We start from the raw sequence: 24,323 nt of genomic DNA, 5'->3' as shown, positions 1-24,323 counted from the left end.
TCAACATTTGAAGTGGATCAAAACCTTTCATCAAAGTTGTGCTAAAACCAAATTGCCTTGTCTTAGGACAACTTTGAGAAACTTTTTTGATCCACTTCAAATGTTGACTACTGTGTGTTTATATATATATATATAAAATAAAAAGAATAGAATAGGGAACACTAGTGTTAGAGGCTCTCCTTTATTTAAAAAGAATAGAGAAAAAAAAAAAAAAAAAAAGGCTATTTAAGTTAAATAGCTGGATCCCAAGAAGACATTCAGAAACATTAAAAGAGGCCTTTAATAATTGCGTTGGACCCATTTTTAGTCTTTAAATTAATAATTTGATACAATGCACTTGTGCGTGCGCATATGAGTCTTTATATTTAATTCAATGTTAAAAAAAAAAAAAACAGATCACTGAAAGATTCAAAAATGGTTATTTTATTGCATCGCTACAAAAGAAAAAAACCTTTTGGAAGCTTTATAAGTGTAAACCGTATCAAGCATCAAACACAGAATGCATTATTTCTTCTGCTCCAGATCCGCCGCTCATCTTTTTCACTGGTTTCCCTCCACCTCTTCCCCAGGGAGCCGTTCAGTCTCCTGCCACAGACGTGGAGTAGTAATGCCAATCACACAGCAAGCGATTCTCTCCCCAGTATTCCCACTGCGTTTGCTCTCCTCATCCGACCCCATTCCCAGATCATCCTCCTTCTCATGAACCACCACCGCGCGTCCCAGAACGGAGTGACCCCCGAACAGCTTGGCCTCCGGGAGCTTCTGGAACTGCCTTATAACTCCTTGCTCGGGAACAAAGTTGCCCAGGTCTCCGAGATGATCGGGATGGTCAACCTCCCACGGATTGTAGTGATGACCAGCAGTGACGCACCCTTGACTGAGGTCTCCATACTGATGGATGTGGATGGCGCGCGCTTGCCGATCATCGGCAGGCAAACCACGGAGGTTGAGCTTCACTTCTAGAGTGCCATTGGGAAAGACCTGCCTGAAAAGCACCTGCCCAGAGATCTGTGGCTGGCTGGCTGGTAAATTAGGGACGGGAGTTACTTCACAAGTGCCGTAGATTGTGTTGTTGAACTCCACGACTTCTGGCTTTGGAGCTTCGACGATCTCAAGAACAGGACTGTCAGAGAGCTCTCCACTTTGTATATGCAGCGCCAGCAACATCAGAGGCAATTGTAGGATGATTTTCTCCATGTTGCCGTTTAAAGCCTAGAATGAAGAGTGGAATCAGTGAAATCATGCAATTCTAGGAATGCAGTGTTTTTGATAGAGGTGCAAGTCAAGAAAATAGTTCTAGCGAGCGCACAAAGTTCAGTTTGGTTTTCTTTGCATTCGGCAAATTTCAAAGCTTTCTTCCAGGGAGCTTTGTGAGGAGATGCTGCATTAGCTTGAAATAGCACAGCCAGATTAGATTGCATTAAGAGCAAAATACCACAACCGTATGAATTTTTGTTGTTGAATTGCTGTGTATTTTTGTGAAAAACAAACGCGCTTTATATTAAATGTGCACTTGTAGTGTGCTTTGTGTTTACACACGTGACGCAATGACGCAGAGACGCACGGCGGCGTGCTCATATTTCCCGCCAAAACCTACCAGTGCATCTCACACTAGAACACATTACTACAAGCTGACCGTGAACCGGGCTAAAGTAAGGAGATAGTTGTGAACACTGGCTGCTTATGTACTTGCTCACATTGATTTCGGATAATTGATAACCACAAAAAGTTACGGACTGCAGCTTTAAAAAAAGATTATAAAAAAAAAAATTGGCGATCCCGTATGATATTAAACATTATATCTTGAGAATTTCACCATATCTCCCAGCCCTATCCTCATGTTCTAGCCCAGGCTGAATGGCGCTGGTTCACACAAACACACGCTGCTCTCTCCGTGTTCACAACTCCTTTATCGCCCGTAAATAATACCTAACACATTACTTATATATATATATATATATATATATATATATATATATACACACACACACATAACCCTAACGTTACTCGCATTCAGCACTTACACTTGCATTAGACCTGAATCACACTGAAAGGTGATAGAAGAGCTTGTACCTGTGTTTGTGTGATATTGTTCTGGGTCGGAGGATGCGGCGGCGAACCAGAGCTTCTTCTTTTATATCCGCGAGTCACCGGAAGAGGATCGTGTGAGGTCATGTGACCGGAATAAAAGCAGCTCTCGCGCACACGTGTGGGGCTCTCGGTAGACCGGCGAGTAAACGTGGAGCTGTAGTGCCGTGAACGAGTGTAATGTTAGATAATATTAAGTTCAAAACTTACTAATACATTGTTAAAATGTAAAGTTGTGTGTGTTAACAAGTTAATGTACTGTGTTAACTTTTATTAACATTAAAAAAGATGACTAAATGCTGTAGAAATATATTGTTCATTGTTAGTTCATTCATTAACTAATGTTAACAAATGACACCTTATTGTCTTTCTATGATACATAAGAAATTTAAAAAATGATTTTAAGGATCTATAAGCATTTGTGAAATAATTTGTTTGTCATTCTAACTAATTGAACTTCGCAGTAAAGGATCAGGCTTAAAATATTTCTTATCCTATGAGTGAGAGAAGCTAGGATATAGAAACACTTTTAATGATCTATAAAATTAAAGAGAGGAAAATATATGCTCTGTAGGCATTTCTAAAATAATTGTGTAAAAGAATACTGACAGTAAAGTACATACCAACTCATTCTAAGCATTTATTCGTCATTCTGATAGATTGAGATTGATCTCAAGATTAGTGTTAAAAGATTTGTTATCCTATGACTTCATCTGCTGGACAATCTTAGTAATAAAGCCTTCATCTGTCAACTGAAATGTCTGATAGTTTTTAATTTTCTGTTTGCCATTTTACATTTCTGAAACTAAGCATGTTTCTTCAGAATGACTTGTTCTCCATACATAAAAAGTTAAGAGTTTGGATAATGCATTTTAAAGATATAAGAAAATTTTTTTTTACGGTTACTTTAATAAATCGTCATGGCAACGCCATCCAAGGTATCAAAAAATTGTCTGCAATTTAGGTTCCTCAATGTTTTAGCATCATGTTGACAAATTTTGGTGCGAGTGGCATGATTTTACCAGGAGGAGTATGCATTAATTCACAGCCTAATTATTTCCAAAAATTCACATTCAAACCAAAATAGCTGACTACCTGTTGGCCGTAGCTAACAAAAAGAAAGCTGTCCGGCTTCATGAGATCAATATATGTACCGAGTTTGGTGTCTGTAGTTAAATCTTATGTTTATTCAGCAACCACTATAGGGATTTCCTGGAGTTCTTCTGCAGGCGTATTTGGAGTTTCAGCGCAAGAGCGCCCTCTGGCCTTCGGGTGGAGATTTACTACTGATCACAGAACCCTGCTTCCCTGACAAGACCTCTGTAGAAGAAAAAAAGAACACGCACAATAAAAATGCTGAAAAATATGGTTATGAAAGATGTTCATGTTTTGTATTAATGTTTGTTTATTCCATCACAATAATTATATTTATATATTTTAGCATGTTTCCTAACCTTGGTCTTCAAATGCCTTCAGCTTTGCACATTTTGTTTGTCTCCCTAATCCAGTGGTTCTCAACCTGCGGCCCGCCACGTATTCAAATCCGGCCCACCATGCTGAATTTAAAAAATAACTTTCAGTTTTACAATACATTTTAGTTTTTACATTAATTTAAAAATGTACTAAACAAATATAAGCTATAATGTTTTTGTTATGTAAAACAATTTTGTTTTTCATATATTATTTTCAGACATTAGCAGACCTGTAGTCTACTCATGTAATTAATGTTAGGCATTTAACGAACACTTACAAGTGCGCACTTTGGCAGAATCCAATTCAAATCAGCAGCCACTAGTTCGGTCAAATTGAGCATCAGAATGGACACATTTGTTATTAAGGGAGAAAAACGAAATGTGGAAAATGCCAGGGAAGGAACACATACAAACAAAAGTATCGCAGCAGTGAAGGTAGAAGAGTGCTGGACTTTCGGCATCAACTTTTGGTTTGCCCCGCCACTCACTTGAAGATGTTCAGGCTAGAGCCCTGCACGGGCCTAAAATATAGGCCCTAGCCCGGCCCTTGTCCGACATCTTATCAGAATTACCAGCCCGAGCCCGTCTTTTCCCCCCCCTTCTCCCAAAACAGCTTATACTACTGTTTCAGCTATATAAATAGTTCAGTTTTGTATGTAATGGCAAAGTAATTATATTTCGTTTCGTTTATTTATTAAGTTAATTTAGAAAAAAGTTTGCATGTTTTTGGTCGTTAAATATACGTTTTTGTTTTTTAAAGTAAATCTATAGATATAAAACAGTTCAAGCATATAACAATGTTTGAAGGTTAAACCTAGATAAATGTGCGCTATATCCAATAGTTTGTGCGGAGAGTGCAAGCTGAAGCCGCTTTGCAGGACATGGAGGCACCAGCACGATCACTTGCATTTTTTTCAGTGGATACGCCGTCATTTTTACTCATAAAGGTAAGAGTAATACATCACTTGTAACTGTAAAGGGTCTACTTTTATTTGTGTGCACTCACAATATCAACAAAACGTTGTGCTTTTATAAAATAAAGAAAACAAACACCATGCGCTTTCTGCCGTCTCGGTCTTGAACAGGACCATTTCACAAAAATGAACCGAAACTCAGCGAATACATGCCTCACAGACATGAAAAATATATCTATAGAAAGCTTTAAATTACCACTTAACGAAATAAAACAAATCAAAAACAAAAACTATTTCATTATAATCATAATCCGTAAGGATGCACTTCTCTCTAAAAGGCGCGTCTAATGAAGAGATGGCGCGTCAGGATCGGCAACTTCATCTTTGCACACCGACTCAGAAAACACTAGTTTATTAGTAAATAATTGAAATATCTCCTATTTCCCCCTGAACCATTCATGGTAATTACTTTCGCCGGTGCTTTGCCGCAAGCTTTAGCCTATTGTGTGCATTTGAACGCAGATCTCTTCAGCTGCGCTGACGGCACACATGCTGCTGCTGCGGGACACTAAACACCGTCGAGCCACTCTTGAGTCGCGGCAGCACGGTCTCGTGTTGTTTCCACCAGCACGGCAACGTTTGTTTTTTCATCACTAATTGATGGATGTCTAAAATATACAAATAAGGAGAAGCCTAAAACAAGCCTGATGCCCGGCCCGCATCTGAACTATGATGTGAAAATGGTCCTGAAGCCCAGCCCTAGGGGCGTAAAAAAGTCGGGGCCCGTCGGACCCGGGCTGAAATGCAGGGCTGTAGTTCAGGCAAAAGGAAACACCCATACTATGCAGCAATCATCCTTAATTGCAGAAATGTGGCAAAACATCTCTGGAGAGAACCGCAGATTATTAAATTCGAAAGGGTTTTCCATATTTGGATCAATATTGGCTACATTTATGAACACACAATTTCTGCAATGTCGCGCGTCAAGTCACGCTTCCGTGCGCGTCTTACAGACTGCAACTTCATTGTGCTGTTATACTCCTTTCGAGCCGAATTGCACTAAATTGGTCAGCTACCGACAGCATCAGGTGTTTTATTAATGGGGGAGTATAATTATTTCAATGAATGCAATCGATTAGCTATCATAATATTTAGGCTATAACAGGCCATTATAAATCTGGTTGGGTTGTATTGGTGACATCTGTAAATGATATGCGTGCGGCCCGTGAGACTTGCACTTGGACCATAGTGCAGCCCAGTGGGGAAAAAAAGGTTGAGAACCACTGCTATAAATCAAACACACCTGATTCAACTCTTCAGGTTGTCAGAATAAACTCCAAGACTCAAAATGAATCTGTCAGATTAGAAAGATGCCCAGGACACGTACTGTTAATATAGATATTAAAAATATTTACTAGAGGAAGATGACATGTCAAACCCACAAATGTTTCTGAAAACATCACAACTGTGAAATAGCTAAAAAAAACAAAACAAAGCTTAAATTAAACCGCTGGATCCCAGGAAGACATTCAGAAACATTAAGAGGCCTTTAATAATGGTGTTGGACCCATTTTATGTTAAGTGTCTTTAACTGCTACATTTAAATTAATAATTTGATACAAAGCACTTATTGTGTGCATATGAGTCTTCCTATTTAATTCAATGTAAAAAAAAAAAAAAACTGATCACTGAAAGATTCAAAAGTGGTTATTTTATTGCATCGCTACAAAAACCCTTTTGGAAGATTTAAGTGTAAATATCAAGCAATCAATCAATCAATCAAAATTATTTCTACTCCACATCTGCTTCACTGGTTTCCCTCCACCTCTTCCCCTGGGAGCCGTTCAGTCTCCTAGTCTCCTGGTGGAGTAGTAATGCCAATCACACAGCAAGCGATTCTCTCCCCAGTATTCCCACTGCGTTTGCTCTCCTCATCCGACCCCATTCCCAGATCATCCTCCTTTTCATGAACCACCACCGCGCGTCCCAGAACGGAGTGACCCCCGAACAGCTTGGCCTCCGGGAGCTTCTGGAACTGCCTTATAACTCCTTGCTCGGGAACAAAGTTGCCCAGGTCTCCGAGATGATCGGGATGGTCAACCTCCCACGGATTGTAGTGATGACCAGCAGTGACGCAGCCTTGACTGAGGTCTCCATACTGATGGATGTGGATGGCACGCGCTTGCCGATCATCGGCAGGCAAACCACGGAGGTTGAGCTTCACTTCTAGAGTGCCATTGGGAAAGACCTGCCTGAAAAGCACCTGCCCAGAGATCTGTGGCTGGCTGGCTGGTAAATTAGGGACGGGAGTTACTTCACAAGTGCCGTAGATTGTGTTGTTGAACTCCACGACTTCTGGCTTTGGAGCTTCGACGATCTCAAGAACAGGACTGTCAGAGAGCTCTCCACTTTGTATATGCAGCGCCAGCAACATCAGAGGCAATTGTAGGATGATTTTCTCCATGTTGCCGTTTAAAGCCTAGAATGAAGAGTGGAATCAGTGAAATCATGCAATTCTAGGAATGCAGTGTTTTTGATAGAGGTGCAAGTCAAGAAAATAGTTCTAGCGAGCGCACAAAGTTCAGTTTGGTTTTCTTTGCATTCGGCAAATTTCAAAGCTTTCTTCCAGGGAGCTTTGTGAGGAGATGCTGCATTAGCTTGAAATAGCACAGCCAGATTAGATTGCATTAAGAGCAAAATAGCACAACCGTATGAAAACTTTTGAATTGCTGTGTACACTTGTGAAAAACAAACGCGCTTTATATTAAATGTGCACTTGTAGCCGACAGCATCAGGTGTTTTATTAATGGGGGAGTATAATTATTTCAATGAATGCAATCGATTAGCTATCATAATATTTAGGCTATAACAGGCCATTATAAATCTGGTTGGGTTGTATTGGTGACATCTGTAAATGATATGCGTGCGGCCCGTGAGACTTGCACTTGGACCATAGTGCAGCCCAGTGGGGAAAAAAAGGTTGAGAACCACTGCTATAAATCAAACACACCTGATTCAACTCTTCAGGTTGTCAGAATAAACTCCAAGACTCAAAATGAATCTGTCAGATTAGAAAGATGCCCAGGACACGTACTGTTAATATAGATATTAAAAATATTTACTAGAGGAAGATGACATGTCAAACCCACAAATGTTTCTGAAAACATCACAACTGTGAAATAGCTAAAAAAAACAAAACAAAGCTTAAATTAAACCGCTGGATCCCAGGAAGACATTCAGAAACATTAAGAGGCCTTTAATAATGGTGTTGGACCCATTTTATGTTAAGTGTCTTTAACTGCTACATTTAAATTAATAATTTGATACAAAGCACTTATTGTGTGCATATGAGTCTTCCTATTTAATTCAATGTAAAAAAAAAAAAAAACTGATCACTGAAAGATTCAAAAGTGGTTATTTTATTGCATCGCTACAAAAACCCTTTTGGAAGATTTAAGTGTAAATATCAAGCAATCAATCAAAAACAATGCATTATTTCTACTCCACATCTGCTTCACTGGTTTCCCTCCACCTCTTCCCCTGGGAGCCGTTCAGTCTCCTGCCACAGACGTGGAGTAGTAATGCCAATCACACAGCAAGCGATTCTCTCCCCAGTATTCCCACTGCGTTTGCTCTCCTCATCCGACCCCATTCCCAGATCATCCTCCTTCTCATGAACCACCACCGCGCGTCCCAGAACGGAGTGACCCCCGAACAGCTTGGCCTCCGGGAGCTTCTGGAACTGCCTTATAACTCCTTGCTCGGGAACAAAGTTGCCCAGGTCTCCGAGATGATCGGGATGGTCAACCTCCCACGGATTGTAGTGATGACCAGCAGTGACGCACCCTTGACTGAGGTCTCCATACTGATGGATGTGGATGGCGCGCGCTTGCCGATCATCGGCAGGCAAACCACGGAGGTTGAGCTTCACTTCTAGAGTGCCATTGGGAAAGACCTGCCTGAAAAGCACCTGCCCAGAGATCTGTGGCTGGCTGGCTGGTAAATTAGGGACGGGAGTTACTTCACAAGTGCCGTAGATTGTGTTGTTGAACTCCACGACTTCTGGCTTTGGAGCTTCGACGATCTCAAGAACAGGACTGTCAGAGAGCTCTCCACTTTGTATATGCAGCGCCAGCAACATCAGAGGCAATTGTAGGATGATTTTCTCCATGTTGCCGTTTAAAGCCTAGAATGAAGAGTGGAATCAGTGAAATCATGCAATTCTAGGAATGCAGTGTTTTTGATAGAGGTGCAAGTCAAGAAAATAGTTCTAGCGAGCGATACACAGTTCAGTTTGGTTTTCTTCTTTGCATTCGGCAAATTTCAAAGCTTTCTTCCAGGGAGCTTTGTGAGGAGATGCTGCATTAGCTTGAAATAGCACAGCCAGATTAGATTGCATTAAGGGCAAAATACCACAACCGTATGAAAAAATATATATATGTGTAATTGCGGTGTACACTTGTGAAAAACAAACGCGCTTTATATTAAATGAGCACTTGTGCTTCAAATCTTGCAAATACATTTAAAAAGAAAAAAAACTGTACTTGCAGATAACAAATTAATAGCCTAGCCTATATAAAAAAGGAGTTCATATAAAATAACATAACACACTTACATAACACCTGAATTACATTGAAATGTAACGTAAGAAGGTTTTAAACGTATGGTTTACCTGTGTTCGTGTTTGTTCTGGATGCGGTGGCGTTTTCACTCGTTCGTGTGCGCGAGAGCTGCTTTTATTCCGGTCACATGACCTCACACGATCCTCTTCCGGTGACTCGCGGATATAAAAGAAGAAGCTCTGGTTCGCCGCCGCATCCTCCGACCCAGAACAATATCACACAAACACAGGTACAAGCTCTTCTATCCAGGAAATCCCTATAGTGGTTGCTGAATAAACATAAGATTTAACTACAGATACCAAACTTGGTACATATGTTGATCTCATGAAGCCGGACAACTTTCTAATTTACATTCATTAGCTACGGCCAACAGGAAGTCAGCTGTTTTGGTTTGAATGTGGATTTTTGGAAAAAATTAGGCTGTGAATTAATGCATACTCCTCCTGGTAAAATCCTGCCACTCACACCAAACTTTATCAACATGATGCCAAAACATCGAGGAACCTAAATTGCAGATGGATTTTTTATATCTTGAACGGTGTTGCCATGATTTATTAAAGTAACCGTAAAAAAAGATAACAGTAATTTTCTTATATCTTTAAAATGCATTATCCAATCTCATAACTTTTTATATATGGAGAACAAGTCATTCTGAAGATACATGCTTAGTTTCAGATATTTAAAATGGCAAACAGAAAATTTAAAACTATCAGACATTTCAGTTGACAGATGAAGGCTTTATTACTAAGATTGTCCAGCAGATGAAGTCATAGGATAACAAATCTTTTAACACTAATCTTGAGATCAATCTCAATCTATCAGAATGACGAATAAATGCTTAGAATGAGTTGGTATGTACTTTACTGTCAGTATTCTTTTACACAATTATTTTAGAAATGCCTACAGAGCATATATTTTCCTCTCTTTAATTTTATAGATCATTAAAAGTGTTTCTATATCCTAGCTTCTCTCACTCATAGGATAAGAAATATTTTAAGCCTGATCCTTTACTGCGAAGTTCAATTAGTTAGAATGACAAACAAATTATTTCACAAATGCTTATAGATCCTTAAAATACTTTCTTATATATCATAAAAAGACAATAAGGTGTCATTTGTTAACATTAGTTAATGAACTAACAATGAACAATATATTTCTACAGCATTTAGTCATCTTTTTTAATGTTAATAAAAGTTAACACAGTGAGAAAATCATCCTACAATTGCCTCTGATGTTGCTGGCGCTGCATATACAAAGTGGAGAGCTCTCTGACAGTCCTGTTCTTGAGATCGTCGAAGCTCCAAAGCCAGAAGTCGTGGAGTTCAACAACACAATCTACGGCACTTGTGAAGTAACTCCCGTCCCTAATTTACCAGCCAGCCAGCCACAGATCTCTGGGCAGGTGCTTTTCAGGCAGGTCTTTCCCAATGGCACTCTAGAAGTGAAGCTCAACCTCCGTGGTTTGCCTGCCGATGATCGGCAAGCGCGCGCCATCCACATCCATCAGTATGGAGACCTCAGTCAAGGGTGCGTCACTGCTGGTCATCACTACAATCCGTGGGAGGTTGACCATCCCGATCATCTCGGAGACCTGGGCAACTTTGTTCCCGAGCAAGGAGTTATAAGGCAGTTCCAGAAGCTCCCAGACGCCAAGCTGTTCGGGGGTCACTCCGTTCTGGGACGCGCGGTGGTGGTTCATGAGAAGGAGGATGATCTGGGAATGGGGTCGGATGAGGAGAGCAAACGCAGTGGGAATACTGGGGAGAGAATCGCTTGCTGTGTGATTGGCATTACTACTCCACGTCTGTGGCAGGAGACTGAACGGCTCCCTGGGGAAGAGGTGGAGGGAAACCAGTGAAAAAGCATTCTGTTTTTGATTAATGCTTGATACTGTTTACACTTCTGAAGCTTCCAAAAGGGAGTTTTTGTAGCAATGCAATAAAAGAACCATTTTTGAACCTTTCGGTGATCATTTGTTCTTAGTGTGAGGAACATTTGTTGTTCTATGGATGTTATGTTCATTATGGAACCGGAGATGCCAAAAGTAACTTATTTTTAAGAGTGTTCTTTGTGTCCTGTATTAATATAATGTGATATTTTAATGTTATTGAAATTCCCTAGATTTATTTCCATTACAAACACTATGGTCCCACTTTATATTGGGTGACTAACTAGTACTTCTATACGTTGTTGGGTACAATGTACTTACGGTGTTCATGTTGAATTGCGACTCATTTTTGCTGCTATTGAGGTGTGATGCAGTTATGGACCGATTTGGTGCTGTAGTTGGGTTTAAGTGTGGGTGTAGTGTTGGGGTGGACAGTGTAACTACAGAAAGTTGGGTTTTTTTTTTTGGGTCCATACATGCCACAGTTGTGGTCTTTTCAGAAAACTTTGTGGGTTTGCCATGTCCGCTTCCTCTGGTAAATATTTTTAATATCCATAACAGTACACGTCCTGGACATCTTTCTAATCTGACCGAGTCTTGGAGCTGCTTCTGACAACCTGAAGAGTTGAATCAGGTGTGTTTGATTGGTGACACAAACAAAATGTGCAAAGCTGAAGGCATTTGAAGACCAAGGTTAGGAAATCTACTACAAAATATAAAAATAATTCTTGTGGTGGGACGCTTAAATCCAAGATTTGGTCATAATATAGCATAATGAGATATTTGCATGCAATTTTTAAAAGGTCATTTTTGACCGTGAACACCAAATTATGTAATGTATGTTGTGCATTAATTGTTAGTCATCTTACATGAAAGCGATTTTACCGAGCTACCAACATGCTCCGTAAAATGCAATTCCTATTCATAAGTGACTGTCATACGTGAATATCTGAAAGTTCTTCTGTTTCAAGAGACCATTTCTACAGACTTTAAAACTGACAAGCCTATTTCACATGCAACTGGCCTGTTATTTGTCTGTGAAAGCGGAACTGTAACTGCCCTGTATTTCAGATTTATACAGAGAGCAGTGCTAAGTCTTAACGTTAACTTTTTTCCCATCACCATCAGTTCCCAGCCGCGAGCAATGATCCAGTAGCTATTATGTAGCTTGTTAGCCATGCCTAGGCTGTGTAATTACCTGTGTCGCCGGCAGTGATTGTCTTCAGCACTAGCTGATTCACTGCAGTATATTATCATAGTCTGAATGTACAGGAGCTCAGTGCATTCTGAGACCTCATTCAGGATACTCTCAAGCAATGCCAGTACAGGTTTTGGTGATTTCCCAGTCATATGTTGGATAGAAATAAATGAAGTGTTGAGTAAACATTATACGGGAGTAATACTGAAAAGAGATTTCTGAACAATAAAACATTCTCGAATCTTCACATAACAATCTGCACAGTAAAATTGGATACTTGCAGCAGGAAATCATCAGACTCGTAATAGATAATTTTAGTTTAAGACATTTAATTTTATGTCTGAGACATCTTTTAGTGTCATACTAACTGCTTTTAATACAAATATGAACTATAATACATTTCATTTCATTGCAAATACCATGCAATTAAGTGTCCAAAACATCACTTTCAATTTGCACGAGTATAGCCTATTCTTTCGATTTTGGTAATAATTTGCGTACTCTGGTAATAATAAGAGAACCAGAATAAAAAGGCTTGTGCATTTTTATTTATTTTTTATGTCATTACATTGGTTGGAGCATAACACCGTAGCTGCGTCCCAAATGACGCACTATACACTATGCACTCATACGCTATGTACTTATGCACTCAACCATGTATAATATGAATTATATAAGGTTATTTTACCACTCAGCATCAGAGTCTAATAGCCCCTCCCCCTTCGCTTCGTTTTCAATTTTTTACAGGAACACTGAATGACCAAAAAAAGCACCAGCCCTAAGTTCATGGTTATATATATATGTATAGTATTTCAGTCTGGCGAGTAAACAAAAAAAATGTACTAGCCAATGGCGATTCAATTGCCAAGGTGTCTGTAGAGGGTTGTGAATGTTTTTAATGAATAGATTTTATAATAATACAAATAGCAATGTGAAACATTTTACCATATTTAGTGCAACACTTTTATTTGTTCCCCACAAAATATTGTTTTTTCACTAAATGTTTGGATTTGTAAAATGATTGTGCACTGATTTTTCTAGAATAAATTTTGCTGCCGAATTATCCACTAACCTAGTTTATGATACATTTTTGTCATAGATTATAAATATACATAGGCCTATATTTTTTCATATTTATTGTTTATTTTATTTTTCTTTATAATGAAGTAGTCTGTATCTAGTAGATTGTGAAATAATGATTATCAGTTTCACACAGAGAGATATATCAATTCTACATTTATTTAAATGGGGGAAAAAAACTTCACTGGTATCGGTATCGGCCAATACCGAACCCTAGGTATCGGAATCGGTATCGGAGGCGAAAAAGGCGGATCGGAGCATCCCTACTTGCTACGTGTACTGCGTTAGGCTAACCGAGACTTGTCATTTGCACTTATATATTGTTGCTCTTTTGTTAGTTTTGACTGCTTTTATTGTCCTCATTTGTAAGTCGCTTTGGATAAAAACGTCTGCTAAATGACTAAATAAATAAACATCATCCGGGTATTTAAAGTGCACTTTTTCATTTTGAAATTTTCAGTGTGAACACACTACTCGCACTATTTATACTAAAAAACGTCATAGAATAGTGCACAAGTACCAGTACTACATCCAGTGTAGACAGCATCACTGATTATAATGAGTTCTATAGTATTTTGTCGCGTCCGGTGTAAACGGTGTGAGAAACAAAACATTTTTGAAAAAATATATTTTATTCCATGTCCTTTGTAGAGGACGCCAGGACTAAGACAAAATAAATAAATACATAAATAGACACGAAAAGGCATGTATAGGCAAAAACAATGATTTATTTTCTCATTCACCAATCAGTTTTTAGGTTTCAGGCTATTTTTAGCCAAACTTTGTACAAAGATCTCAACTATGTTATGAAAGATCTAACAGAATGATTTGATATACTACTGTACTTTATGGAATATGTGCGTAAAATGTCCATAAATTGGTTTTCCCATTTTAGTCAATGTCTCAATACACTGCATCTAATTTGCGTATTAATGTGTTCTTGGGGCAAACCATAATGAAAAAAGAAGTGTTATAAACATCTTAGAAAAACGTTATGGGGTTTTCAAATCGGAATATGATGTTTTGTTATGAAACGGCATAATCCCATAAGAATAACTCAAATTTCACAGCAATAATTTCTTTCCCTGTTGACTTGTTGGGTCTCCCCAAAATGTCTGATTAGCATGATGTTTGTCCTGCTGTCCTCTACAGAAGACCTGTATGAAAATTATGCAAAACATATTCCGATTTGAAACCCCATAACGTTTTTCTAAGATGTTTATTTACGACAAACAATTAGAAAATTAGCCAGATTTGAATGATGATTACAAATCATTATCATATTTCCCTAAGAGTGCTAAATTGGATCATTCTGTCAATATCAGTCATATTTAAATACCAAGGAAGAGGGAAACCTCCAAACATTTGATATCCCTAAAAAAGCCCTGAATGTGGACATCCAGACTTAAAACGGTGGCATGTGGGGTCTCAGAGAAATCCACTAAAAATATAATGTCCTCTACAGAAGACAAAAGTCCATGCCTGAGTCCCAGGAGGTAATAAAATAATAAATAAAAAAATCAGTTCCAAGGAAACAAGCTCTGCAGCGCCCCGCGCGGTGAACGCAGGAACTGCAGCTCTGCGAGCGGCGCTGCATATAATATTAATAACCTCCGCGTACTGTATGCAGAGCACCCACAACCTACATTTTTAATATACTTATCTTGCATCCCAAGCCAAAAGGCACTGAGAACCGCCATGAATACTATGCATGAACAGAGGCGTCTGCTGCAGAGGTCATAATAATGATGGGGCACGTGCTTCCGGTCGCCATCTTGTCGTTTAGCCGTGTGTTTGTGAGAGAGAGAGCAGCGGCTGCGCTGGAGAAACCGACCAAACTCTTTCTCTTTCGCCTTATTAATATTTCTATAACGAGATGTCAAAACGGCACCGGTTGGACTTAGGCGATGATTATTCGTCGAGCAAGAAGAGGTCATCTGACGGGTAAGTTACGTTGAGTTTCAGCAGTCCGCGGTTGGAGGGAAAGAGCGGCTAGTTTGTGCTAGCTTGTGCTAGCTTGCTCACGCTCTTGTGCACGTGTTTGACGCACAGCAGGCGCTATTTACTCTCCACACGGTTGTTTTTGGACGAGTTACTTCATGCTTCTGCTTCGCAGTGTGTAAAGAAGCAGACAGGAGGCCTGTGTGGAGAGGAGAAGGCCGCTAATGAAGGGGACCATGTCTTGTAGTCGTGACTTCGCCGGTGTCGGAATGCGGCTAAGAAACGAACTACAGAAAAACCGAAAGTGATGAGTGTTTGGGATGTATAAACGAATGTATAAATCCTGAGAGCTTATGTTATGGAGGCTGATTTTTGACTGCATACGACTAAAGCGCGGCCTACTTTGTTTATCTGTAGTTTTCAGTAACATTGTGGTATTTGTTATATTAGTGCTGTCAAACGATTAATCGCGATTAATCGCATCCAAAATAAAAGTTTTTGTTTACATATGTATGTGTACTGTGTGTAGTTAATATGTGTATATATAAAGAAACACTCATACAGTATATTTTGTGAAAATATTTACATATTTTACAAATATTATATTATATAATTATTTAAAATACTAATATAACATATTTTTCTTAAATATATACATGCATGTGTGTGTATTTTAAATATACAAGGAACACATATATATATATATTATGTGAACAAAAACTTATTTTGGATGTGATTAATTGTTTGACAGCACTAATATATATATATATATAATTATTAGTGGAGAACGGAACGGTTCGATTTTTTTACCGAGAACCATTGCACCCCTAATTTCTACTAGGCTTGCCGTGATAGACGGTGCTGACGGTGATAAACCGGTGTTAAAGGGATAGTTCACCCATAAATGAAAATGTGATGTTCATCTGCTTACCCCCAGGGCACCCAAGATGTAGGTGACTGTTTCTTCAGTAGAACACATTTGATGATTTTTAACTCCAGCCGTTGCAGTCTGTCAGTCGTATAATGCATGGCAATGGTAACAAAATCTATGAGAGTAAAAAAAAACATGCACAGACAAATCCAAATTAAACCCTGCGGCTCGTGACGACACATTGATGAAACAGCACTAATATATATATATATATATAATTATTAGTGGAGAACGGAACGGTTCGATTTTTTTACCGAGAACCATTGCACCCCTAATTTCTACTAGGCTTGCCGCGATAGACGGTGCTGACGGTGATAAACCGGTGTTAAAGGGATAGTTCACCCAAAAATGAAAATGTGATGTTCATCTGCTTACCCCCAGGGCACCCAAGATGTAGGTGACTGTTTCTTCAGTAGAACACATTTGATGATTTTTAACTCCAGCCGTTGCAGTCTGTCAGTCGTATAATGCATGGCAATGGTAACAAAATCTATGAGAGTAAAAAAAAACATGCACAGACAAATCCAAATTAAACCCTGCGACTCGTGACGACACATTGATGAACATCACATTTTCATTTTTGGGTGAACTATCCCTTTAAGCCGCAACACTTGCCCACTGCGCGGCACCGACCACCACCGTCGTTTTGATTTTTTTATAGTAATAAAAATAATTTAGTTCAGTTAAAGAACAGACACTACAATTAAAAATTGAACGCGGCTGCTCAATGCAGCGTGCCGAACGACAGTCGCATCACAGATCAGGATGATTTTTAACTCCAGCCGTTGCAGTCTGTCAGTCGTATAATGCATGGCAATGGTAACAAAATCTATGAGAGTAAAAAAAAACATGCACAGACAAATCCAAATTAAACCCTGCGGCTCGTGACGACACATTGATGAACATCACATTTTCATTTTTGGGTGAACTATCCCTTTAAGCCGCAACACTTGCCCACTGCGCGGCACCGACCACCACCGTCGTTTTGATTTTTTTATAGTAATAAAAATAATTTAGTTCAGTTAAAGAACAGACACTACAATTAAAAATTGAACGCGGCTGCTCAATGCAGCGTGCCGAACGACAGTCGCATCACAGATCAGATTTCATTTCTCCAGTGAGGAGAGCGAGTCGAGCTGACTGACGAGAAGAGTGAGGAGAGACAGACAAGACGATCGCGGATGATTTAGTTTCGAAACGAGATGCAAAAGCGCCTGTTTGGCAATATTTTGGATTTTGAAAAGTCTGTAGACTTTTGCCGTTTATCTAAGGTGATTTTGGAAGTTTTTTTAAACATCCGTTTCTTATTTAATTGGTTCCACGGTGTTTGCTGATTTATTTAAACTGTCATTTATTTTATTTGACTTAAAAAATGTAAATACACAACACAGAATTTCTGAGCAAAAAAATCATAAGGCTGTTGTAAGAATAAATGAAACTTGTTTTTATGCTTTCAAATAATTAGACATGCTAAAACAGAATTTGGTAACAATAAAACATAAGGTTGGAAAAAAGAAAAAGTTTCGTAGGGCCCTAAACATGTAATTTTTGTTAAACTTTTAATAAATTGATGTTAAATTGTTTTAAGTTTCATGATTTTAATTAATTAGACATGCTTTTTGATTAATGAAATGTAATTTAACCATTAAAAATGGTAAAAAAAAAAAAACTCCCCCAAAAGCCGTAAACCTAGGGGAAACACTGTATATAGTTATGATACTTGTTATACTTTTAGAAAGAACAGTTTGTTCTGCTGGTCTATTACTAAGTTGCTATTTAATTGGTTAAATAGATGCACAGACTAGTAACTGATGTTTATCACCAGTAGGCTGATAGATAGTCGGGTTTCCACAAATAAACCGAAACCCAACAGCTGTGAAACTCTCTGAAGTCTCATTAGTAAGATGTGTTATGTAAGAGTTGGCTAACAGAGTCACACAGTCGCTTGCTCAAAGACATAGTTTGAATATCAAGTTCTCATGAATATTGCCAGTTGGAGTACTAGCTTTGCCAAGAAACTGAAACCTTGTGTTATTACTTGTGTCTTCCTACCAGTAAGGACCGAGACCGAGATCGGGACGACCGGTCGAAGGATCGCGATCGCGACCGTGACCGAGACAGAGACCGTGATCGAGACCGGGATAGAGACAGCAAGGTGTCCAGTGTGCCCCTCAGCTCCAGCGTGTCCGGCGGTGGGATGCTCCCGCTGAAGCAGACGGCAATGCAACAGCAGATCAACCCCTTCACCAACCTGCCTCACACGCCGCGCTTCTTCGAGATCCTCAAGAAGAGGCTGCAGCTGCCCGTCTGGGAGTACAAAGAACGCTTTAATGACATCCTCAACCGACATCAGAGCTTTGTGCTCGTTGGAGAGACAGGCTCTGGAAAGACCACACAGGTTAGTCCAAACAAGGGCTTCCTTATGCTTTACAGCTTTTCACAGAAGACCTTGCTTTGGCCTCTGTAGCCAAAAGCTCCTTGCATTCAGGGATCTTTCAACAATGGATATAAAAAGTATTAATTAGTAAGGCTGGGTTTTGACACAAATTTCACAATTTGATTATCCTTAACAAGACTTCGATTCGATATCGATTATTTTAGATATATATCAGGTACAGGACATAGCAAATTTTCTCAAGGAGCAAAAATCTCTCAAATATAAAGCTGTAAAATATACCTGAGAGTCAATAATTTGCAGATTTGTGTACAAACACTTAAAATATACTCAATTAAGTTTTTGTAATATTAAAGTTATAATGCTAACTTTAAACTTTAATTGCATAATTATACATTACATTTAATTTACATAATTATATTTCTACTCCAATTCGTTTTTTTTTTAAAATATAAACATTTAAATGGTGGCCACAAAACTTGAATTTAGTGAATGTTATATAGTGCATATTTAGCAAAATGTTCCTCTCTAGGGTTAATTTTTCTTGCTGACTAATGAGTTCATGGTCACCGAATATGTTTTTCTGTGGTAAATGTGACGTTATGTGATATAGTTTACAAGCTAATGTCGTCTTTCCGCATTTGAAACACTGATTGAGCGATTACATGAGACAGGATACGGATTTCGGTGAGTTGTACGCTTTCTTTTAACATAGCTTCGGATGTTCATTCACGTTTATTTCGTGCTGTAACCACTATTAAAGCAGAGGAGATGATCAGCGCTACAGCGATCTGTCACTCCACATTAAACACCGCCAAAACGGCATTTAATATTTGAATATTCTAATAAAATGGACAGAATTTGAAATCGGAGACTTTTTCATATCAAAATTAACTTATTGCGATTTATTGGATGGGAGGAGCGCTACAATGTTGCGGTCATTATCTGACAGGCTAGACTAATCGATTCTTGGGATTTATGAATCGATATCGTTTCATAAAAATGAGAATCGATTAAAATCGAGAAATCAATAATTTGTTTTACCAAGCCCTATTAATTAGAATGTTTTAGATTGTTCTTCATTATAACAAAACAGTAAGCACCTTTGGTTAAAGCGTGAGAGTGCAGGATGGCTTAGTGCAGTTATCAAATGGCTTTGATTTAATTATATTGCTCCACTTAAGCTTCATGACTGTGAACGCTGTGAGTTTGGGTCACTTATAAAATGCTTTTAAAAAATGTCACGTGCACCAACCATCTTCCCAAATTTTGAATGAGTCATCTATAAATCTGTTCTCAATAAAAGCTTTAAAGTCTCCCTGCAGTTTTCTGCCAAAATAAAGCTCTATAGGTAAAAGGTATTATTGTTTTTTTATTATTGTTGTTTTTTGCTATTTTAAATATTTTTAATGGTATGATAATATTTCTTTATTGATTTGTTTTAATAAAATAAAAAAAATGTTTGAATAAAATAATAATAATAATCAAACAATAATATATTTAATAATAATTATATTAAATTATTTTGAATTATAAAAATCAATAAAAAATATATTTATATTGTACTGTAAAATAAACAATTTCATGTTATTTTTTATCATCAACTTTTTTTTTACAGTGCAATAATACTTTTTTATGGATTTAATTTTTTATAATTTAAATAAAGTATTTAGAATAATAATAATTGTTGTTGCCATTATATGTGACCCTGGACCACAAAACCAGTCATAAGGGTCAATTTTTCGAAACTGAGATTTATTTAACTTATTGAGATTTACATATACATATTATTTATACATCATCTGAAAGCTGAATAAATAAGCTTTCCGTTGATGTATGGTTTGTTATTAGAGGTCGACCGATAGTGGATTTTCCCGATACCGATAGCTAGGTTGGACCACACTGGCCGATACCGATTAATTAACCGATAGTTTTAAAATTGATGAGCGCGACATATATTATAGCTCTATAAATGAAGCACATAGACTTTATTCGAGCCACAGAAAGACAAACGTTTTGCTGAAAATGCACAATACACAATTCATTATGTACATTAACAACGATTCGGGACCAATATAATGTAATTTAAAGGAAAACTATGTGAATGGCGCTCTGTGGCGCGGCAGGATTTTCTGTCGGCGGCATTTAAATCCGCGTCTGAAGTTTCCCGCTCTGTTCAGCATGCAGTATCACGTGTCTAAACAAATAGCACGTGCTGTCTGTGATTTCAACCACTAGAGGCCGCTCTCGCACTGTGTAATGACAGCAGACCCTTCTCAGCCGCTCCAGCAACGGACGCAACCCGGAAAACTATCGGCATAAATTTTTGTCGATAACCGATAGTTCCAGCATTCAACTATCGGTGCCGATTAATCGGCAAAACCGATACATCGGTCGACCTCTATTTGTTATGATAGGACAATATTTAGCCGAGATACAACTATTTGAAAATCTGGAATCTGAGGGTGCAACGTAATCAAAATACTGAGAAAATCGCCTTTAAAGTTGTCCAAATGAAGTTCTTAGCAATGCATATTACTAATAAAAAATTAAGTGTTGATATAGTTACGGTAGGAAATTTACAAAATATCTTCATGGAACATGATCTTTACTTAATATCCTAATGATTTTTGGCATAAAAGAAAAATCAATAATTTTGACCCATACAATGTATTTTTGGCTATTGCTACAAACATACCCCAGCGACTGGTTTTGTGCTCCAGGGTCTCACGTTGTTGTTGCATAGTCATATTGAATGGGTGGAAAAACAGGTTTTCCTCCTTATTTGGTCGACTCTTGTTTTTCAGATCCCTCAGTGGTGTGTGGACATGGTGAGGGCCCTCCCGGGCCCCAAGCGTGGTGTGGCTTGTACACAGCCACGTAGGGTGGCAGCCATGAGTGTGGCTCAGAGAGTGGCAGATGAAATGGATGTCATGCTGGGGCAGGAGGTCGGATACTCCATCAGATTTGAGGACTGTAGCTCTGCAAAGACCATTCTGAAGTAAGTTATAGTTCTGGTGGAAAGCAAAGATGTTGACATAATGTGTACCTGGTTTTTCAAGACGAATCGTAGTGTGGTTGCTTTTGGACAAATTAAGTTTTTTTCTTTTTTGGTGACACCTGAGATAAAGATGAGTGAATAAACGTGTCTTGTGTTTACAGATATATGACAGACGGTATGTTGCTCCGCGAGGCTATGAACGACCCACTGTTGGAGCGATACGGTGTCATTATTCTCGATGAGGCTCACGAGCGCACCTTAGCCACAGATATTCTGATGGGCGTCCTCAAAGAAGTGGTCCGGCAGAGATCCGACCTCAAGGTATGTCATGCTGATCGTATGCTTGCACCGCCTTGTGGTTATTATTATTTTTTTTTTTTATTTAATATAAAGGGAAGGGAAGAATATTTAGAGCAGCATGAAATGGAAATTCACCCTATTTTCTAAATGCACCTAAATTATCTTATTGTGAACAGTTCATCCATGCATTTCATTTGATTTTTTTTTTTACCATAATGTTTAATAAAAAAAAAATCACAACCTAAGTTTATGGTGGAAGATTACATTCAGATGCCTCCATCTGATCAACAACTGATAGATAAAATCAAGCTCCTTCCCTACATTTTTTTCTCACTTTCTACAATCCTCAGTTATTCAAATTGATCACAACTCTAATGAAAAAATTAGCCACTTTATTTTACAGTAATTTTTCACATGTACATACAATGTACTTATTATAGTCATTGCAATAACTGGATAATAACTAGGCACTAATCTTGGAACCTAACCTTAATCCATATCGTAACTTTATAGCAGTCTGGATTTTCTTGGGTAAGTACTCGTAGTGTCAAATAAAATCAACCCCAGAATTCTTAATATCAGTTGAATTGATCTAATTGGAAAATAGTGTTGCGTTGCATTTTTCGGACTGATATGACAAACAGTTAACCATACATTTGTACATTTCTCTAACATGCATATTTTAGATACACAGTTCATTTAAAAGCCTCTGGTGTGTAAAAATAGTAAATACCATTATGTCCTCCTGTTTTTTACAGTAATAAAAGTTATAGGAGCATTAAATAGTTAACAAAGAAACTTCATTCTAATGCTCATTATATTAGCGTTAGCCTCGCTTATGCTAACAATTTACTACGTATATGCTAACGGCGATGTTTATTTCAATCCGACATTCAAATTAAAATATGGAATAATATTCATAACAGAAGCTCTAAATATAAAAAATGTAATAGAAACTTACCTGCTTGAACTTGATCGGTGTTTTGTTAGTTTGATGCGTTTCCTCCTCCTCCCTCCTCCTCACTGCTTTTATGAAGAGGTTGCCAGGTTTTCACAACAAAACCCGCCCGCGTTTCGAGGGTCCCCCGTTAAAAATCGTTCCGGGGATAAAATACACGTGTTTTGGCGGGGTTCCCCTGGTAAAATTCGCATTCCAGGGGCTAAATATCACGTTATTGGTGTCATTTTTCAACCCGTGGACGTGAAAAACAACAATACAATTACATTAAACAGAAAACTTAAAAAAAAAATGTTTTTTATTGTTTTTGTGCTTAAACCTTTCTTCGTATTTGACCCTTATGTAACAGAGAGAAACACTAACTATTGAGTAGTTCATTTTGGAGGCTGAATCAAGCTGAGCCAGGAAAAATTGTTCTCTTAACAAATGCAAGTACTTCTGAATGTGTCTGTCTCTCTGTAATCTTCATCGGACTGTCGCCGATGAAGCCGCTCACACACCTGACCGCTGCGTGTCTGTTTGTTTGAAGACAAACGTGGCCACTAGGGCTGTGTATCACCAGCAAAGTCACGATACGATACGTATCACGATACAGAGGCCACGATACGATACATATCACGATACAGGGCTGCACTGAATTTCACCTCAGCAGAATTTAGAAAAACAGCTGTTTATTAAACATTGCTTACTATAGTGCCATTTCTAACTATTGGCAGAGCAGGCAGCTGACCTCTGCATTATGAAGGGCCTCCATAACTGTATAGGTAATGGCATATGTTTCGTGTTTACATTGTGCACTCCCCACCAGGTACAATATTCTGATTGTTTGCATCTTGCTTTTAAGCCCATAAATAATAATGTACTTGTTCTAATAAATTTATATTGTAATGTACTCATTCTAATATGTTTAAAAAATAATTTACATTGCTGGTAGGTTATCATTGCACAAATTAACACACTCTCTACAATAAAAAAAAAAAAAATTGAGAAGAGTTCTAAACTAACGCGCTGTCTTCACTGTATCTAACGCGTACACACACTCAAGGCTGATTTAAGGCTGATTTATACTCGACGCGTCTGCAAGTTCGCTTTGAGTGCACGCGACATCGTTTCGCATGACGGTGTGCACAACATTTTTTGTAACTTTCCGCGTAGCTCCGCTTCCGAAGATGCACAAGTTCAAAGCGACTCTAGCCGAACATGCACGTCTGTGCCAGCATTTGTGTGAAACAAGCAGTTTGGTGTTAAGTGCAGTCACACACACAGATCAAGCTGCGGCCGAACTCAGGCATTCATGAACAAACTTTTTAGCGCTGCCCCGCAGTTTTATCAACTAAATAGCTTAATCGCTCAAGAGCTACATTATCTTTCTCACCAAGGAGCTGGTAGCGTCATTGTTTCTAAGGGAATTAAAGCCACAGCTTCACTGTTAATAGAGAAATGCGGCAAAACGGTGGTAATTCATACATACACAGCCCCTCTCTCTCTCTCTCTCTCTCTCTCTCTGTGTCGTAAATGAACAGCTGATGAATTAC

General features: G+C 38.5%; 5 protein-coding genes across 5 annotated transcripts in view; 2 read left to right on the top strand and 3 right to left on the bottom strand.

Moving 5' to 3' along the window:
* Nucleotides 1-400: 400 nt before the first annotated feature.
* LOC107559939 (extracellular superoxide dismutase [Cu-Zn]-like) lies at nt 401-2,190 on the bottom strand. The gene is made up of 2 exons (XM_016243968.1): nt 2,074-2,190; nt 401-1,212 (listed from the first exon to the last, which is right to left on the bottom strand). The coding sequence occupies exons 1-2, from the start codon at nt 2,173-2,175 to the stop codon at nt 541-543; spliced, it is 774 nt and encodes a 257-aa protein (XP_016099454.1). The 5' UTR covers nt 2,176-2,190; the 3' UTR covers nt 401-540.
* A 4,136-nt stretch (nt 2,191-6,326) lies between these two features.
* On the bottom strand, nt 6,327-6,983 carry LOC107559926 (extracellular superoxide dismutase [Cu-Zn]-like). The gene has a single exon (XM_016243955.1). It carries the CDS (start codon nt 6,936-6,938, stop codon nt 6,327-6,329), a length of 612 nt encoding a protein of 203 aa, XP_016099441.1. The 5' UTR covers nt 6,939-6,983.
* A 1,004-nt stretch (nt 6,984-7,987) lies between these two features.
* Nucleotides 7,988-8,691, bottom strand: LOC107559940 (extracellular superoxide dismutase [Cu-Zn]-like). Its single transcript, XM_016243969.1, has one exon. It carries the CDS (start codon nt 8,643-8,645, stop codon nt 7,989-7,991), a length of 657 nt encoding a protein of 218 aa, XP_016099455.1. The 5' UTR covers nt 8,646-8,691; the 3' UTR covers nt 7,988.
* Nucleotides 8,692-10,301: 1,610 nt separating this feature from the next.
* On the top strand, nt 10,302-11,054 carry LOC107559933 (extracellular superoxide dismutase [Cu-Zn]-like). The gene has a single exon (XM_016243961.1). The coding sequence runs from the start codon at nt 10,328-10,330 to the stop codon at nt 10,952-10,954; it is 627 nt and encodes a 208-aa protein (XP_016099447.1). The 5' UTR covers nt 10,302-10,327; the 3' UTR covers nt 10,955-11,054.
* A 3,969-nt stretch (nt 11,055-15,023) lies between these two features.
* LOC107559925 (pre-mRNA-splicing factor ATP-dependent RNA helicase DHX15) overlaps nt 15,024-24,323 on the top strand; it is a 43,236-nt gene continuing 33,936 nt past the window's right edge. Inside the window, exons 1-4 of the mRNA XM_016243954.1 lie at nt 15,024-15,206; nt 18,190-18,532; nt 21,337-21,530; nt 21,692-21,851. Of these exons, the coding sequence (XP_016099440.1) occupies nt 15,139-15,206; nt 18,190-18,532; nt 21,337-21,530; nt 21,692-21,851 (765 nt within the window). The 5' untranslated portion in view covers nt 15,024-15,138. The remainder of the gene's footprint in view (nt 15,207-18,189; nt 18,533-21,336; nt 21,531-21,691; nt 21,852-24,323) is intronic.

Source organism: Sinocyclocheilus grahami, unplaced genomic scaffold (assembly GCF_001515645.1).
Source record: "Sinocyclocheilus grahami isolate Dianchi unplaced genomic scaffold, SAMN03320097.WGS_v1.1 scaffold706.1, whole genome shotgun sequence".
Lineage (NCBI taxonomy): Eukaryota > Metazoa > Chordata > Actinopteri > Cypriniformes > Cyprinidae > Sinocyclocheilus > Sinocyclocheilus grahami.
The sequence above is the reverse complement of the archived record's forward strand: the minus strand, read 5'-3'. Positions and strand labels throughout refer to the sequence as shown.